The sequence below is a fragment of the Ammospiza nelsoni genome, chromosome 1 (assembly GCF_027579445.1).
Source record: "Ammospiza nelsoni isolate bAmmNel1 chromosome 1, bAmmNel1.pri, whole genome shotgun sequence".
Taxonomy (NCBI): domain Eukaryota; kingdom Metazoa; phylum Chordata; class Aves; order Passeriformes; family Passerellidae; genus Ammospiza; species Ammospiza nelsoni.
The window spans coordinates 131217480-131236405 of NC_080633.1; the positions used below are offsets into that span (position 1 = coordinate 131217480).

The 18926-nt window shown below is 39.4% G+C and overlaps 1 protein-coding gene across 1 annotated transcript in view; it reads left to right on the plus strand.

The window, feature by feature from the left end:
• Positions 1-18926, plus strand: part of STK3 (serine/threonine kinase 3) — a 127689-nt gene that overhangs the window by 5182 nt on the left and 103581 nt on the right. The window contains exons 2-4 of the mRNA XM_059470844.1: positions 1753-1833; positions 2266-2394; positions 4303-4417. Of these exons, the coding sequence (XP_059326827.1) occupies positions 1753-1833; positions 2266-2394; positions 4303-4417 (325 nt within the window). The remainder of the gene's footprint in view (positions 1-1752; positions 1834-2265; positions 2395-4302; positions 4418-18926) is intronic.

An 18926-nucleotide genomic window follows, 5' to 3' on the forward strand; every position in this document is an offset into this window, starting at 1 on the left:
GTCTTTCCAATTTCTAGTGTCTAACCAGCAGAGAGAGTGAAAAAGAAAACAGAGTTTTGTTCTTGTAGGGCAGTTTTGCAGACATTATTTAGTTGTTTTCATTTGAATTTTTGGTGGTTTTCTCTATGTTGATGAGTTGTGCCTTTCCTTTGCTGTGAAGATTTTTATTTTCCCTAAGCAGACAGGCTTTCCAGCTTCTTTACTGTTTGCTGTAGCAAACTGCATGGTCTTTCCTGTAGTTAGTGCACCTTTTCGTACTGGTTGTGGATGCTTTTTGTGTTCATGTAATTGCTACCTCTGTGAAATTGTTCTTTGATGTATAAATGTGTGCACCCTTGTTTAACACCAATCCATATGACTTGTGTGCTTTTACAATTACTTTAAATTCTTTGCTTTTCCTTAGATGGTTGGCAATTAGAAATCTATTTTAACTCATGAGTTCCCTCATTGGTCAGTCACTTTAATTTTTTTTTATTTTGTGCATCACAGAATTGCATCTCCTAACATGAAAGGTTTATTTTTTCAGATCACTGTTCTTCCACTATTAAGACTTGTCAATCTTTTCTGTCCATGCCCTTCTTCCTTCCCCTGTTTCATATTTGTTTCTAGAAAGTTGTGGGATAACTTAGTTTCCCTAAGTTCTCAATGATCTGCTGTTCTTCAAAGTTTCCTTTTTTTTATTCCCCTTTTCCTCCTCCTGCATATGGTATACATTGGATATATTGAACACTACAGCACCAGCTTTTCTTCAGCTCATCTTCCACTTTATTAGAAGAAGGCTGTCATGTAGAGTCAACTTGTTACTTCAGTCTTGCAGCAAAATTCCCTAGACCTTTAGGGTGAAGGATTTACATGTTGCAGCCCCCATCCCTGGTGCAATGTGTGTGTGGTTGTATTTTCCTGTGCTGTGTTCAGTGTTAGCTCTAGTGCAAGCTTGCAGCTGAGTTGTGTTTTGAGATTTGCCAGGAGTCTGGGGGCCTGGAGAGCTGGGAATGCTAGAGACCAGGGAAAGGCTAGGACTGCTTGTAAAGGACAACAAATGGTGGTAAAAGGGAGTTCAAAGTGCTGGAAGAAATCATTGGGTGTTTCTGAGTGATTTGAGACTGTGTCAGAGAGAACTAAGGGCAAATACGGTCCTGTTATGGAATTAGAGATTGGGTTGCATCCTGTCCCTATGTGCATTTACAGAGATGCAAGAGAAGCTCTTACTCAGCTTTTGGAATTTCAGTCTTCTGCTACTCCCTGGGAAGTGCTCCCATATGCTCCCAGAATCATCTTGACTTCAGAATTCTGCTTTTAATGACATCATTCACTGGCTGATGAGGGGTGCAGTTTAGAAACTGAGTGCTTCATGTGGGTGAAGGATTGGTTTATAAATAGAGAACAGTGTGGCATCCCCTAAGCAGTAAGGGGCATGTGTTTGCATGCTGTTTTTGGAGGGAAGGTAAACTTTCCTGCATTCTTTGTCTGTTTCTATTTCAGCAAAGGAAGTAGTTTGAAGAGTGAATTGGTCCCATGCTGTGTTGAATTGAGCAAACATTAATAGGAAAGTGATAATGACAAAAATTGTCATAACTTAACCAACTATCATATAAGATGAATTAACGTTTGATTGCTCTTACACATTAAGTATTTTATTTTCATTGGAATATATTTTTCTTTGTAATAATTTATTCTGTCTGCTTGCTTGTGTGAAAATTTGCTTGAGTTCTTTCTCCCCCAAAAAATAAATAACTTTTGTCTTTCTTTTAGCAAACTGAAAAAGCTAAGTGAAGATAGTTTAACTAAGCAGCCTGAAGAAGTCTTTGATGTTCTGGAGAAGCTTGGTGAAGGGTAAGTACAGCTATTTACAGGGGCATAGGGTCAGAGGGAAACCATACATAAAGCATATGTTGGAATGTTGAGTTACAGAGAGAGTGACTGTAAATGCCTCTGTATAAGTTTTACTGCTAAAGCAAATGCATGCATTGGTAGATTTCTACACTTTCCCTTATATATTTATGCATTTTTGATGTCTGTTGTTTGTTAACACAGCAAATGTACTTGCACCTGTAATGGAATTAGAAACTCTTAAATCTTGACAAAAATTCTGCTGTCTTGACAAAACATTCTTCTGTCTTTCCTGAGGTCTTGGTAGAACTGATCTTTTTGCAGCCTGAAAAATGCTCACACTTCTGCATGAACATATGGCTTCTTGACTTTTTGTGCATAATGGAAATCAGGAGCAGTTTGCCTTGTTTTTTAAAAAGATTGTCTCATTTTTAGGTCTTATGGTAGCGTGTTTAAAGCAATACACAAAGAATCTGGACAAGTTGTAGCAATTAAACAGGTCCCTGTGGAGTCAGATCTTCAAGAAATAATTAAAGAAATCTCTATAATGCAACAATGTGACAGGTAGGTATGACATTTCTGTTCCCTTTCTATGAGTCTATGTGAAAATGTATTTCTGCTTGTGAAAATAGCTGAAATATAAGCAGCTGCCAACTTTTTCATGGAAAGTAAATTGTCCAACATAGACTTTTTCTAATTAAAGGAACGGCTTTCTGGATCTCCTTCTCTCCTTACCTTGGATTGAAGGAAGTACAAATAGTGTACATTACAAAAACTGTTGGAAGAAGAAATACTGGTCTCTGCTTAGAATTCTCTGTGCTTGCTTCACTTTACTTGCACTCTTAAGGCCAAAGGTTACTGTTTTCTTTAAATGTCTTTGGGCTTTGTGAAATTCTGAGTCTGCCTGTTTCAGAAGGTTGATAAAGATGTTTCTAGCAGAAGATGAATGGCTAGCAGTTACCTTCCAGAAGGATATTTTCTTGGCTGCCATTTTCCTGTGAGAACATTCCTTTCAAAATGTGAGCAGTCTTGTGAAAGTGCTGGTGGATAGTTACCTTACACTTGTTCACAGATTTTATGATTGCAGGTTTTGTAAAAGAGGAAGCCTTAATGCAAGGATGCAGAAATTACTTTGCTATTTCTGTTGTCTATGGAGTTTTGGGCTACAACTTCAGAATGAAACTTATTAGTGTTAGTCTTTAGGCAAATATGAACAGTGTTTTGAGATTGCACAGCACTTGATGTTTTGAAAAGATCATCTTGTCCTGATTGATAATAATACCCAGTTGTTGCTGGGAATTCTGGCATAGTGTAAATCTGGTAAGAGATGGTCACAAAAATCAGTGGGTTTTCTTTAGGATTCCTCACTTGATGAATTTATAAGGAGCAAGGTCAATGTGTCATGCTTGTAAATAGTGGACATTTGGACTAGTTAGGAGGAGACTGACCCACCTTTCCTTCTGAAAGTGCTAACAGTTGCTCTTAAATGAAATAGTTTTTTGATTGTGTTGACCTGTCTTTTTGTAAAGATACCATGTTGCAGAAGGCAACCATAGGTCCTCTCTTCTTGTACCAGTTGTCTCTATGAAGAATGTTGCTGCCAGAAATGCTGATCCTAAAATACAGGTCCTTGCTGCAAAACAAAATGGTGTTTGATTCCACCCCATAATGTAGGTGTTCTGATGAGAAACCACTGTCTGAAATCTCAGTATGTCACTTCCTTTGTGGGTGATAGATGACAGTGGAACTGTAGCCTTCTTTGTTTCAGTTCCGGCCAAAAACCCCACCCCAAACCTTCAGTCTTGTATTTCCCTAAATACACCATCTAATAACTTCTGAAGGATGATTCTTTTTATGTTTACCACATCTGTTTCTGCCTCTCTTGTGCAAGTGACTCCAAGGAAGCATTATGTCAAGTGGCAAACTGATGAGTAGCAAAGCAATACCTTCTGTTTGTGACAATGCTATCACTTCTCATGAGGTGCTGAGTATGAAAAGCATTTGCAAATCCAGCAGGCTTCAAACCAGCATTAGATTCTTTTTAATAAGAAAGTCTAGTTCTGTCCTTGAAATAAATTCATTCTTGCAAAACTGGGAAAACATGGTTGAGTTTCCATGTGATTTTGCTCTGGAGAGAAGAAAACAAGGCAGTCTTTCTAAAAAGAGAAGCATTCAAGAGAGGCCTTAGAGGAGGGAAAAACAAAGCTTTTTATCAGATGACTGATGTTTGGGAAAACTTGGTCTGTATTTGAAGATTGTGGAAAACTTACATACATAGTAGTGCCTTTATCATTTTATTAAGTAATCATAATCATAAAAGGGCATTGGTTAAGCTAGTTACAAATTTAAAATGTATTCAATTGCATTTTCTCTTTAGCTTTGTCAAACAGCTTATAACAACAGGTGTGCTGGTGATTTTTTTTTTTGTCTTCTACTAAGAATTCATCTATTTAACTTTTTTTTTCCATTTAGTCCTTATGTTGTCAAGTACTATGGCAGCTACTTTAAGAACACAGATCTGTGGATTGTTATGGAATACTGTGGAGCTGGCTCTGTTTCAGACATAATTAGACTGCGTAATAAAACGGTGAGTTGTTTTTTTACAAAATATATTTAGCAGTTCATGAACTCAATTGTGAATTAAGTTTGGAAGCCAGAATAAAAGCTGGAGTTACAAGACAAGATCTTGGCTGATGCCAAGGGGCCTATCTGTGCCTTGCTTCCCAGGAAACAAGCTCATGCAGTTTGACTGTCATTGTGCATGCCTCTCTGGGCTGGTCACCAGCAGAAGCAAATGCATTTTGAAATACAAAGATCTTGGGAATTTCCTAAAAATTACTGCTTTGTAGAAGGCAAAATTGTGGCTTCTTTCCCCTACCCCTTCCACCTTACAGTCTGTCAGCAGCCACTTAGTAGCTGCATAGTTTGGAAACAGGTGTAAAACTGTCTTGCTCTCACTCAGTAGTTAGGGAGCATGAGAAATAACTGGCATTACTCAAGGAATGAGAGGGGAAGAGATGCCAACTAAGGAATGTGAGAGGGAACCAAAATGAGGGTTGTATGGAAGTGTCTTCATGCACTTACAACAGCAGTAATATAGAGGAAGCCTGTAGGAAGCAGGTATTGTTAGTTCTCATGAAGAAACAGCTTCTCTGAAAAGTGTTTTGTTGTAGGTGTCAAGGAGCCTTGAATGCCTTTGAGTCCATTGTTTTCAGTAATAAGCTGTAACATGAGGTATTCTTTTTACCAGCAGGTACTCTGAGGTGACACTACTTGCTGGGCTTCACATTTTGTAAACACTCCTTGAGATGTTCCTTGCACCTTACTGGGGGAAAGTAAAGGAGAGAAAATCAATGTTTAGAAAACAAGACATAAAAGAAAATGGAATCAGGTTTATTAGGAAGTTGTGGTGATGTTGAGACTAAAGGGAGCCCCTTTGGATAAGGTGGCTTGTATCAAGGCTGCTGTGGTGTTGAAGTGATGGGGAAAAGACAAAACCAATGTGAGATTGCTGGAGTTCTGCAATCTTCAAAACTGGTGTTCTTGCTGTTGGATATTATCCAAGGATCAGTAGCTCTAGTAAGAAATGGCACAAGCTGCTCCAAAATTAAAAAACCAAAACAAACCACAATCCATTTCAAACAGAACTTTAGAAAAGAAAAAAAGGAGCAAACTTGTTTGTGCATTGATAGAAAATGCTTGCATTTTTATTTTAAAAAAGGTGTCCATATGAATGTGTGTGTACTTATATAAAATTAGGCTATCTAGTTTTTCTTATATCTGTTGTAGGATACTGACATAGTAGATGAATTAAAGACTTGAGGGGAAGGGATATTGGAGTCTTGGACCAAATACATACTGATGATCAGACAAACTCTGTCTTCTGCTGCTGTTAAGGTCCATATGATTAAATAGCATGAATTCTGTTTTAAGACACAGAATAACCAGTAAATGCATGGATACCAATGATAAAGCTTTTGTAAAGGCAAGTCATGGAGTGCATGGCTGGTAGGGTTCTGGGAAGGAGTTGGTAAGGACACAATTGGTGCTGGCTGATGTAAAGTTGGTTGCATGTGCTGGAAGGTTTATGGACAGACTTGCACACCAGAGGCTCTTCAAGCAAATACAGCTGTAATCTGGAGTAAATGAGAAGTTCTGTCACAGGTGGATAATTGTTTAAAATATAACAAAGAGTGTATTTTGGCCTACTATATGGGTCTGTGGGTAGAAAGAGGGTAGAAATACTGGTGAGAGAGGTTGTATTCCTAGCAGTGGAAACTGGCAAAGACTTGCAAGGCTTTGTGGTACTGAGAAAATAAGCACAACTAAATGTGAAGAAATACATTTGGCTTGGTGAGGAAGGCAAAGCCTTTATATTGAGGTTCACAAGTGCTTGAGCTTAACTTTTAGAAACAGTTGAATAAGTAAAGTGGTTGTCAGAGGTTACAGTGGTACCAAGGACACAGCAGAACTATAGAAGTTAAAGAAGGTAACAACGGTGATTAAAAGATTATTTCTCTAGAAGCAGATAGCCAGATGCATTTGGATATTTCTGTAATGAGAAGAGGTACCTGGAAGGAGAGACAAGGTGAAAGGTTTTGAAAACCATGCATAGTGCCAAGAAAGTAAAATATGGGTATCTTACTGTTTATTACAAAACAAGAGATCACTTGTCACAGTAGATGCAAAGCAAAGATTTTTTCTTTGACATGATGATGAGGATTACTGTATAGTTATAGAAGTTCTTGTAGGTGCTGAGAGTTGATTTTCAAAAGGCAGCTAAATAAGACCAGGAAAAAATGACTGCACTCAAATGGGTAATGACTGGAGCAGGAAATCCATGTGCTTCAGAAAAGGTGAAGCACACAACTGTCACAGTTTACTTGGCATATACTCACATTCAGGCAGGTTACCAGGCTGGACAGAATTTTCATCCTGGTGTAGAATATGGAATGTTCTAGTGCCTATCAAAAAAAAAAAGCAAAGCAAACTCCTCAATTCCTCAATTTCTCCCTTGCTATGCTTCTGTCTTACAAGTTTTGGAAGGTTTAGGCAGAGGCTTTGGACATGTTTGAATGCTCTTGCTCTTTTGTGGAACAGTGGCCTGATCACTGACTGTGTGATGGGAAGCTTGGGACTGTTACTGGAATGAGGCTGCTTAAAGTACTTGAGCATTCTGTTGGTGACTTTACATTTTATTTATTTATTTATTCATTCATTCATTAAAGGGAAATAAGAAATGGTTTTGTAATAAGAACATAAATATATTCACTTGCTAAGAAGGAGAGAGTTGTTTCTTATTTTATCAGAATATTTACTGAATACAGTCAGACACTTAGAGTTATGTATTCTGTAACTTTCTTAAATTGTCAAATGAAGACTGTGGCTGGGCCAAGGAAAAGTTTATTTCCTGCTTCTCATATTTAAGGAAAAGAAATAGAGAAAGTTGAAGTAAGAACCCTTTAGTGCAATGGCCATTAGGATTATCATTTGGACTTGATCTTAAAGATCTCTTCCAACCTAAATTATTCTAGGATGATTATTAAGTCAGGTCATAGGAGAAGCTGGATTTCTCCTCCTGTTTGGAGAGGAAACGTTAATATGTGTTTGCCTTTGTTACTTGTCTCTAAAACTAAGAATTTATCGATCATCTTCTGTTTTAGTGGTTTCTGTTTTTCAAAAATTGTGTTTGTCTTGAAAGTGAGCAACACTGGGCTTTTTTTCCACTGTTCTAGTGGACCAAAACCGAGGAAACAATCCAGAGTTAGGGTAATTTTTAGTGACTGTTTGGAGCCCATTCATATGAAGAAGTTTTCAGCTTAGCAAGAGCAGGGTCTTGTCCAAGAGGCCTGAGCCATTAATTTGAAGTTAAATGGACCCTGCAATTCTACTGGAGTCTTCTAATGTGCCAGGCAGATCAGCAGCACTTGAGCAAATCCATGGTGCTTGTTAGCTCATCCAGGGTGTGGTGTTCATCAGTCCTGGGCAGCAAACTTAGATCTAGTTTTGTCTGCTTTTCTCAGAGACTGGTTTGGGAGGTACATGTATCTTATGCGTTCAGGCTGTGGGCTGCTGCCAGGAAGGGCAGTTCTGCTGCTGTCCTCCAACCTGACTGGTGTGTTCCTCCTGCCTTTTCCATGCCTCAGATGCAGTGATTGTCTGTGGCTGCCGGGTGATCTTCGATAAGCTTGATGATATGATGGGGACACTTCCTCTCTTCTGTCCTCCCCACCCCTCATGAGTTAACTCTGGACTTACTGTGGCAGCATAGTGGCTTCATCTGATGCAAGGCATGAGTATTGTGGAAAGGCAAGGAAGAGCATGTTGGAGACTGACTGTCAGTGTCAATAGATGAGATAATTACAGTGTGAAGCAACACTCACTGGCTGCCCTTAACATAGGGGAGAATATTTACTCACCACCAACCTTGTTTCTCTAATGATTATTGAGGGTGCATTTGCTCATCCACTGATCATGATTAACTAAGTCATTCTAATCCTGAATCTTTGGGGACCAAATTCAGCTGACTGAAACATACCAGGTAGTTGCTATGTTGTAGGTTTATCTGACAAACCTGTCTTACTTGGGTCAGTATTGTAAGTAACAAGTGTAGGAGTGGATTGCTGTGCAGGTACTGTGCAGTTGGGCCCAGAGATTGTTCATTTTGTATCTAAAATGATTTCCTTTACATGCCACTTTTTCAGTTATATATGTAATGCCACATGTACTCCTAATGATTAGCTTCTGCCATGTTTTCTTAGCTAATTACTTTTTTCTGTGTGTTTAAGCTCCACTAATTCAAGTGAATAGTGTATCCAAATCTCTGGATGCTGTATTTAAATCTCCTGCTGGATTTTCTTTCTCTGTATGTTACCATGGGCATTCAGGGTAAATCTTTTGTTATCTGGGCTAAAGGCATTTTGCTCATAAGGATGTTGTTTTGCAGTTTTAAGCAGTCATGTTTCTCAGTAATTTCACAGTTAAAATATTTCCAATTTGTAAGCCTTTGCTTCACTAAAGTTCATGTGATCATTAGCTGTAAAGCAGCTGCCTAGGGCCTAGTACCTCTTGTACGTTTTAAGTAGCATCTATCACAGTATCACTCCTCAGTTGGACCCACGTGGATTAATTAATACCCAGACAGTCCATACAAGGATTGAAATTCCTTCTGCACTGGCTCACTCGCTTATCTCATCTTGGTGTCCATGGACAAGTCCATCCTGGCTGTGCTGCTGGCCATGTTCTGTCAGTGGGCCTTCAGGTGATGAATTGACTCAATGGGCTAATCAGCTGTGTTACTCTTCAGAGAGTGAGCTTTAGGCCAACATTCTTAAACTGCTTTTCTTTACAGGTTGAGGAAAAGGAGGAAAGAACTTGATCACAAATGTCCTGGTTGCCTTGTTCTGTGTTTAGCCTTACAAAGCAGTTTAGCTTATCCTAGCTTCTGCAATGCAACACTGAGATTATTCAGTGCTTGTCTGATAAAATCCTTACTATGGCTCTGAATGATTGGCTGCTATATAAATGCTGGGAATTATTTTTCCTTAGTTCTTTAGAGTAGCATTGTAAGTTCCTTAAAAATGGATTGTGCTGTCTGACTCTCAGAATGATAGATCTTTCTTTCAGTGTTGCATTAAACTGTGTTTATCTGCTTGGAAGTTTGCTCATGAAAATTAGTGTTTTTTCCCTGAGCTGAAAAATCTTCGTATGCCAGAAATAAAATGCAAGTTATGTGTTGGCTAATTTTTATGAAAGAAAAAGAATCTTGAGCTACACTGGTATTCATCCATTTCCAAAATAACTATGTATGTATTACACGCAACTACAGTTGACCAAAAGCATTCAGAAATGGGCAAGTTTCAAAACAAAGATTGGCTATGCAGCATCCTCTGGTAAATGTGCTTTGGGGTACATTAACTGTCCTCTCTTCCCCTTTTTCTACAGTGTTAGCAGATCATGCTCACTCAGTGAGGACTAATATGCTATTAAATTATACACCCTCTGAAGTCCTGTGTTTGTTTGTAAAATACTATAACAATTGCTCTGAAGACAGAATTATCTCTTCCCAAACTTTATCTGACCTTCTTCTTTCCATTAAAAGAAATACTGTTACTAACTTGTGCCATGAACATCTACAAGTCAGTTCTAAGAAGAATTTGATTCCTGGATGATTTCTACATTTCTGTGATTTCCTACAGGTGCATAAAATGTTGGAGTTCATTTTATGAGCTATCTTAAAACTAGCCATGGAATACTAAAATGCTCAGCATCATATAATTCATCTTCTGTTTAAAAAAATGTACTTCTTGGAAGAAAGTTTACAAAATACTACTTAAGTTCTAATGGTTGTATTTGCTGGGTTTCACAATGTTTATATTTGCTACTGATCTCTTTGCAGTCAGGTCACTGCTAAAAGATGAGCAATGCTATGGTATGTTGAGGAGGAGACAGGATTTTCACTTTTTCCTGATCTGAACAGTCTGATTAGTTGCACAGTCAACAGATCTCCTTTGCCTCCTCACCCATGTTTCAGAAAATCTGTGGAACTTCTGGAAGAATAGCAGAACTTGCATCTGTGGTTTGAAGTCAGTCACTCAAATAATTTTTCAAATAAAAAACTGTTAGAATTACTCAATGCAAGCAGCAGCTTTTTTCCCCTCTTGTAAATAATTTTTAGTTAGTGCCAGTTTTAAGTTGCTCAGACAATGAAATGACCATATAAACATATAACATGAAGAAATTTATAATAAAATCTTGCAGTAAAAGGTAGATGTTTAAATGAACGTTTCATCAGTCATCTGCTGGTACTCTGTATATGACTTGCATCTCAAAACACACAAAAACTTATCCCTGTTGTAGTAAGGAGTGGAAGTTTAACCTTATTGCCTCCCACACTGCTTTCCTCTCAAAAGAACCCCATCATTGTTTGCCTTGGAGAGACAGAAATATCAGCTGAATTTTTAATGTATTTCCAGTTTGAGTTAGCCTCTCTGTATATAAAGTTGTAATTTGGGCAATAAAATTTTTCTCCATTCAAGGAGTTGAGCCAAATTTCCTTATGGTCTTCCATGTGTATTTTATTTTACAATAAAAGAGTCTTTAAAGTTTAGATGGGTTTATTGCTCTATATTATTGTGGTGAGGAAGCAGATGAAATGTAGAAAAACAGCAGGTAAAAGAAAGGCTGCTGTTTTGGATGTCTGTTTTGGAGGTGGTAAGGAAAAAGGTGAACAGTGTGCCACTGATTTGGAGTAAGTGATAATTTTAATTTGAAAGAGACCTCTGGAAGTCAGCTAGGTGAATCTACTTTTCCAAGGAAGGAAGTCCAGTTAGTGTTTAGGACCTTGTTCAGATCAGTTTTAACAATCTGAAAAGTGTGTGAGACTCAACAGTCTCTTTCTCCAGCCCCAAGAACTTTTATTTCTTCTTGTATGCTCAGTGAGCATTGTTTTGGTTTGTTCTAGCCCCTCTAGTCAAGTTCTAGCTCCAATTTGTCAGCCTTTCTTTTATAGCAGCCTGGAACAGAGTACTGTGCTCCAGATTTGTGTTCACAAATGCTAAATAGAGGGGGATTTTTACTTGACCTGACTGTGCTTTCCTAATGAAGGCCAGTTTGTGGTTAGGGTGTATTGCTGATGTTGCTGACTGGTGTTCAGCTTGTCTTCTGGAGCCACCCAGAACCTTTCCTGGAGGAATGCTCCCTGCCACATGGATTCTCAGTCCCTACTGCTCATGGCATGGGGTGGTTCTCTCCTGGTGTGGGACTCTGCTGTTGTTGAACTGCTGTATTTGTTGTCAGGCTAATTCTTCCAGCTTGTTCAGATCCCTCTACATGGCAGTCCTGCCCTGTCCGTGCCCTGGCTGTTTCCATCTTGTTTCATGTCATCTACAAACCATAATGGGGTGTGTTCTTCCTCATTGTTGATCAAGATGCTGGGAGTATTCACCCTATAATCAGTTTCTGAGAACATTGCTTGGAGCTGGCTCTTGGTTACGTGTTGAACCATTGCTGAGCCTGGCAGTCCAGCTGGTTGTTCCTCTACATTTTCTCTATGATTCCCCAGGTTTAGTTGCAAACATGTATTGGAGGCTGCCAACAGCCTTGGTGAAGTCAGACAAAATGACATCCTCAGCTTTCTCTTCACCCTCATAAGAAAGTGACCAGGTTCATTTAGCATTATTTCCTTCTGGTCAACTTAGGCTGTCTGTTCCCAGTTACTTTTTTATTGTTTGTGTGTCTAAAAACACAAACAAAATTAGCTTCTCTGTGGATTTACTCCATAGTATCTTTGAGGTCTGAGAATGAGCTGTTCAGCCTGTAGTTCCTCAGGTCCTTTTTTTTGCCTATTTTGAAGATGATGATGTTGTAAGGGACACCCTCATTGCTGTAATCTTTTAAAGTTGATAAGAGGTAGCCTTGAGTTGACATTAAACAGCTCCTTGGCACCTTTGGATGTATCTTATCTGTTCTCATGGACTTGTATTTGTCCAATTTACTAGAGTAATTCCTAACTTGTTCTATTTTGCTACTAGGCAGAGACAACTGAAAGTCAGAGAAACCCTGCTAAAGACTGATGCAAGGAATGTGTTTGGGACATTTCTGCATAGCTTGTTAACAGACTGACCACTCAATTCCCTTCCCTTCCCTTCCCTTCCCTTCCCTTCCCTTCCCTTCCCTTCCCTTCCCTTCCCTTCCCTTCCCTTCCCTTCCCTTCCCTTCCCTTCCCTTCCCTTCCCTTCCCTTCCCTTCCCTTCCCTTCCCTTCCCTTCCCTTCCCTTCCCTTCCCTTCCCTTCCCTTCCCTTCCCTTCCCTTCCCTAATTTTCTTGCTGTTTTCTGTTTTGCTCTTCAAATTAAAATCCACCCTATTCTTGGGCCTTTGAAATGCAGCTCTTTAAGATCCAGGCAGTGCTTCTTTAGTAATCTGTTTTTGTGCTTTGCATGCCTTATTTTCTGTACTTTAGTTCAGTTATGAGTTTTTAGTTTGTTCAAGATGGTCTCCTCCTGTATTTACTACTTACCTTGCTTGCCAGGAAAGACTGTTTTCATACTTCTAGGAGGTTGCCCTTTATGCTCAGCCAACTCTTTGTTGGCTTATAAGATTGTGCAAGGTCTCTCTTGGTGATGCTGTCAGACCCAGTGGGGATGGTATGAGCAGGTGTGTAGCTTGTGAGCCACGTGAGCTGTTAGCAGATGTGTTCCCTATGATGGTAAAGTTGGTTTTTAACAGTGGCATGTCAGATAGGCGCTTCCTGTTAGAAAGGCATACAGTTGTACTGTTGTAGCAGACCTGTGTTAAGGGCTTCCAGTGCAGTTCTTGACCTTATTCTTGTCAGAAGAGGACTTTGCACAACCAAACTAACTACATTGGTGCTGTTCACAGCTCTGTGTAGACATGCCAAAGCATGTGCTACTGAGTCATAGTTAAAATCTGCGCTTAGTACAGTGCTAAAGAGGTTCTGTACTTTTCTGCTTTACTTCTAAGGTTGTGCTCAACATCTGGTTCAGTACTTCATAGATATCTTATAGGAAGCTGGGACTAGGTAATGAAGGGCTGAAGAGTCTGACTTTCATGTTCTGATCAGTACTTGATCTGCCTGTGTCTATGTATTAATGTTAGCTAATGTTAAGCATGAGTTTTCCTGTAATAGTTTTTCTATGAGCCACTAGGTATGTTTTAGGTAATTTTATGCTGCTGCTAGGCTGTAGTAATTTTCAAGCTACACATAGAAGACTGATGTGTTAGCACTATCTTTAATAACCCAATACAAAAATGCTAATTTAAAGAAAAGAGAAGATGAGGTCTCTTGCATATTATATTCATGAAATATTTTTAAATTTATGTTACTGGGATTATGTTGTGAAAAACAAATCTTAAAAATACTAACACTGATCATCACCTGTACAGTTAATGTTTGTTGTTATATTTATTGCAGCATATTTTCTGTATGATTTTATGTGCAGCTTGGGTCTTATGGTAATGAGTTCTTACTCTGTCCATTACTGTAATATTGAGATGTCTCCTTGATAGTATAGGATTAAGTGAAGATTATCTGGCAGACTTAGACCAAACCTTTTTGTCCTAAGTAATGCCATGATTTGGCACTTTACTCCAAGCAGTGGCTGTGATTTTGTTTGAAGAGCACTGTATTTACTCATAGCATATACATCTGCTCAAAAAAGGGTCTAGTTGCCCTGAGGGAGGCTCAGGGAAAGCAATTTCAGGACAGTGTTGTTTGTAACAGGTAGTGGGAACTTCCTTCAGGCTAGAGCTGTAACAACTCTTTTTCTCTCTGAAGACTTCTGCCTACTTCCTAAGTGAGATGTCAAATACTACAAATGGGAATGGTATTGTGGGAACTGTCATCTCTTCTTCCCTGCTTGTTTGCCCTTCTCTCCTGAATCTCAGGTTTTTTCTTAGTCCAGCCTTGTCTTTGTGTAAATGAAGAACAGGAGAGGTGTGTGATGGTGATAGGATGTGAAATGTTTGAGCTTCATAGCTTCTGGTGGAAGAATGGCTCCTTTATTTGCCATGAGAGTGGACCTACCCAGTGTGTTCAACCTAATCAGAGTGTTTAGATGCAGTAATCTGATACTTCCTGGAAGCATCAGATTTAATGTGCATGTATTAGTGTAAAAAGAGCAGCTGGGAATGGACTTAGTCAGTTAAAACAATTCAGCTGACCCAGACCCCTGTAGAGGGGCCTCAGGAAGGAGAATGTGTGCAAGAGAACCTGTGGATGAGTTGTCCCAACAGCTGCATGGATTAGGTGGTGTGTGATGGACTGGATAAACCCTCATTCTCCCTTGTGTGTGGCATCCATAGCCAGTTAGATATAAATATGTGAATTAGATGTCTGTTATAGTCTCCTAATAGATGTGGAACACTAGAATTTGCTGCTTTGCTCCACATTTTGATTTTTAAGATTGTCCTCATGTCTAATGTATTTTATGTAGGCTGTAGAGTTGTTCACCTTTATCATTCACATTCTTTTTAATATATAATCTGCATGTGGTTTTGATGGTGAAGGATTAGAAGCTTTCCATGGCTGACTCTTATTTAGAGGGTAGCACCAACCTGTCAAAGGGACAGCATACAGGATTAGAACTAGCTTAAGATACCAAAGAGATGAATGTTCCACAAGGGTTTAAGTGAGGATCTTGATGTGAACAGAAATCAAAAGTTAAGCAGAAAGATTATGACTGTGAAATTATACTAAGGTGCAAGGTATAGAGCTGTGCTGATGGAAGAATGATGCTGTGCATGGAAAATCTCAGAATAAAATTGACCAACTTGTTTAGGATAAATACTGCCCATACAGACTGATCAGGAATAGAATAGTGTCAGAACCACACATCTAGATCAGGATAGCAGCATTGACTGCAACATAGTTTTATATTAATATGAAATAGTTTTGTTTCTTTTAAATGTTCTGTGTGGTGATTGTCAATGGCACTGCATGTATGTCAATATCAAACTGCTTCTAGAACTAGAGAGTACTGGGTATTGAATAGATGGCAAGCTGTGTGCTGTGCCAAAGCCTGTAATGGTCTGGTTCTATATTCAGCTGTTTATATGTTGAAAGTTGCTTGTAGGGACACAGACACTACAGTACCTAGACAGTGACTTTTAACCATGCTTATGAGGACAGATTCTGATTTAGAGTAAAGAAGGGAGGAGATATAATTAGGAAGCATTTTGATGTGGATTTTAAGAGTTTATTTGTAGTTTTGTGAATAAATGAATAGTTGTAGGAGCTTTGGATCTGTTTTTATGTACTTTGGTCCCTTGTTACTTCCGACAATTGGTAGGCCATAAAAGTGTCCTCCATTTATTTCCACAAATTCCATCAGGTTTGCATTAGTTTGTGTGTCAGCTAGTCTCTATGCTGTAAAGAACTGTGTGTTATTTTTTATCATGTTAAAAAAAATAAATCACTATTTCCCCTCCTCTGGACACATTCTCATCCTTCACCCTCATTCTTCAGCTGTGGGCCCCAGAGCAGCACACAGAGCTCAAGGAGAGGCTGCACCAAGGCTTCCAGCAGGGCAGTCACCTCTGTCACCAGCTGGGGATGCTGAGTTTGATGCACCCCAGGAAGGGGTTTGTCCTCTGGGCTGCCAGGGTGCATTGCTGACTCCTGCTGAGCCTGCTGCTGACCAGCACACACAGATCCCTTTCTGCAGTGCTGCTCTTGAGCCATTACTCCCCAATTTGCTTGTCCCTGTGTTACCCATCCCAGGTGTAAAATCTGTCATTCAAACTTGCTCAGTTTGATCCTGTTCATCACTGCCCAGTGCTCCATTCTGTCCAAATCCCTCTGCAAGACTTTTCATTGAAACAGCGTCTCCCACTTTGGTATCCTCAGCAAATTTTACTAATGGTGCATTCAATTCCTGCATCAAGATTATCGATAAAAGTAGTGAACAAAATGAGCCCTAGAATTGAGGGTGCATCACCGGTGACAGGTCACCAGCCAGATGTAGCTCCATTCACTACAACCCTTTGAGCCCTGCCCTTCAGCCTCCAGCTCAGTGTCTATCTGCTCATCTTGCAGAAGGATGCCATGAGGTAAGTAAGCCTCACTTAACTAAAAACCAGTGGGTGGGTGACCTCATCATAGAAAGGTATCAAATTAAACAGGATTTCTCTCTGAGAACCCATGTTGACAGTGCCTGATGATCTCATTGTTCTTTCGAAGCCTTTCAATAGTACCAAGTATGATGCTCTCCATCAGTTTTGTAGAAACTGAGATTAGACTAACATATACATAGATTCCTGGGTCTTCCCTCATGCCTTTTTTGTAAACTGGAATAACACTGCCTAGCTTTCAGTCGGCAGGGACCTCAGCCACTAATTTTTCAAGAACTAAAGCTAGTGATTTTACCTCCTTAGGAACATACACTTGCCGTTTGTTCAGACAGATAACTAACTTACTTTTTCTTTAGTAGTGATATATTTTGGAATTTGTTTATTTTGGGATTATATTCAAACTTTAAACATAGACAAGTCAGCTAAAACAAACCACCCATGATTTATTCAAATTGGTGTAAAATGCACCTAATTTTGTTGTACGGAGTTGTAAATTCTACTAATACAGAATCATTGAATGGTTGATGTTAGAATGGACCTCTGGAGGTCAGCTGGCCCAACCAGCCTGTTAAAGGCCATCTGGAGTTGGCTGCCCAGGGCCATTTCTGCATGGTTTTCAGGGAGGGAGACTCCACAACTTCCCTGGGTAACGTGTTCCAGTGCTTAGTCACACTCACAGTAAAAAGTTTCCTGCTGTTTAGAGGGAACCTCCTGTGTTTGAGAGTGTGTCCATTGCCTCTGTTCCTGTCACTGGGCACCAGTGAAAAGAGCCTGACTTCATCCTCTTTGCACCTTCCCTTCAGTTATTCCCATACATGAAAAAAATTCCCCATGAGCTTGATCTTCTCCAGGCTGAATGGTCCCAGTCTCAGTCTCTCTTCCTGGGAGAGATGCTCCAGTCCCTTGATCATCTTTGTGGCCCTTTGTGAACTCTCTGGTGTGTGCATGTCTCTCATACTGAGGAGCCCAGAAGTGGACCCAACACTCCAGGTGTGGTGTCAGCAGTGTGGGGCAGCAGGGAAGGATCACTCACCTTCCTGCACCTCCTGGCAACGTTATCTCATGCAGCCCAGGATACCATTTGCTTTTTGGCAGCCAGTGTACAAAATACTTAAATACTATTAGTGTGTGCAAAAACCTCTGCACAAGATGGTTGTGGTCTACAGAACAACATAATGGAACTTTTAAAGCAATGTTCAGTGTATCCAATAAGGGAGGAAATTATGTACTGCATTTAACTGTGCAGTATAGCTCAGATGCAATACTGCATAGTTAAATAGTGTTTCTGGATTTAGAAGTATACATGCGGAGAACTTTGTAATTTATGTGCTTTCACTGTTATCCATAGATGGTATAGGTTCTGCAAAAAGTTTAAATGGCACAAAAATAATGAAATTAATGATTTTGAAATCTTTTTTTAGATACTTTTTTTTTTGATGACTGCATGGTAATGTTCAATATGGCAGTGCATTATTTTCTGAAAAGGTAATTTTGTCTAGGGAAGGTTGAGTGTACTTTCTTTGCGTCTTGTGTAAGGCTCGAAATTCATTACATCCTTCTAAATAATATTAGGTATTAAAGCCAAACATTTTGTCTAAGTATTATTGTGTACATACTTGGCCATGTTCAGCAACAGTATAAGCAGGAGTGATTTTAGTGACTGCATCATGTTATATAGATGATGATTATATGAAGCACAAGTGGATAAATCTAGGATGTCTGGAGCTGGAATTGATGTGTCTTGGAACATCATAAATCTGTTCTTCATTCTTTTTTCCTGTGCTTTCCTGTTACTGCTCTTTGTGATAACCATGACTTGTGCTCTCTGCCTATTTCTTAGAGGTGGTATTCACTTCTCTGGGCTTTCTTCACCACTTTTTTATTTGGATGTGTAAATACTTTGTTCTTCTGTAATATTTAGCCATGGTAGAGCTTTACTTTGCTGAGGGTCCCCAGATAGTGCATCAGGTTGCAGTACTCCAGGATTCTCTTTTGGTTTGCTGGATTCTCACTCCATAGCTTATTTGCCAGCTTTTGGTTCCAGTCTTCTGTTAGCCTCTCATTTTGAGAGCTGGACTTTGTCATGCAGCTACAAAACCACTTCTCCATCTAGAGCTGATGATCCAAAGATCTTTATGTGGTTGATTTTTCAAGAACTAAAGCTAGGTGTTTACCTCCTTAGAAGCACAACATACTGAAGAGCGATCTCTGCCGTGTCCTCTAAGTATTTTTAATAATACTTGTTTCTAGATGAAAGTGGGAGGGAAGCTGTATGCTTATCTTGCCATACATTTGTCAGTGCTCAGGGTCATTTTCTGTTGCATGGAAGGCTTTGGAGGTTCAGGACATTGTATTGTTTCTGAAATTGGGTGGATTTGGTAAAGTTTGGGCAGCAAGTGTTACACTCAGCATGTCTTAAACCATTCATGGTACAGTGTTTAATAGCCAGGGTTTAAATTGCCTGAAGTGTGAGTGTGCAGATAATCACAGTTTTAGTGATTCACC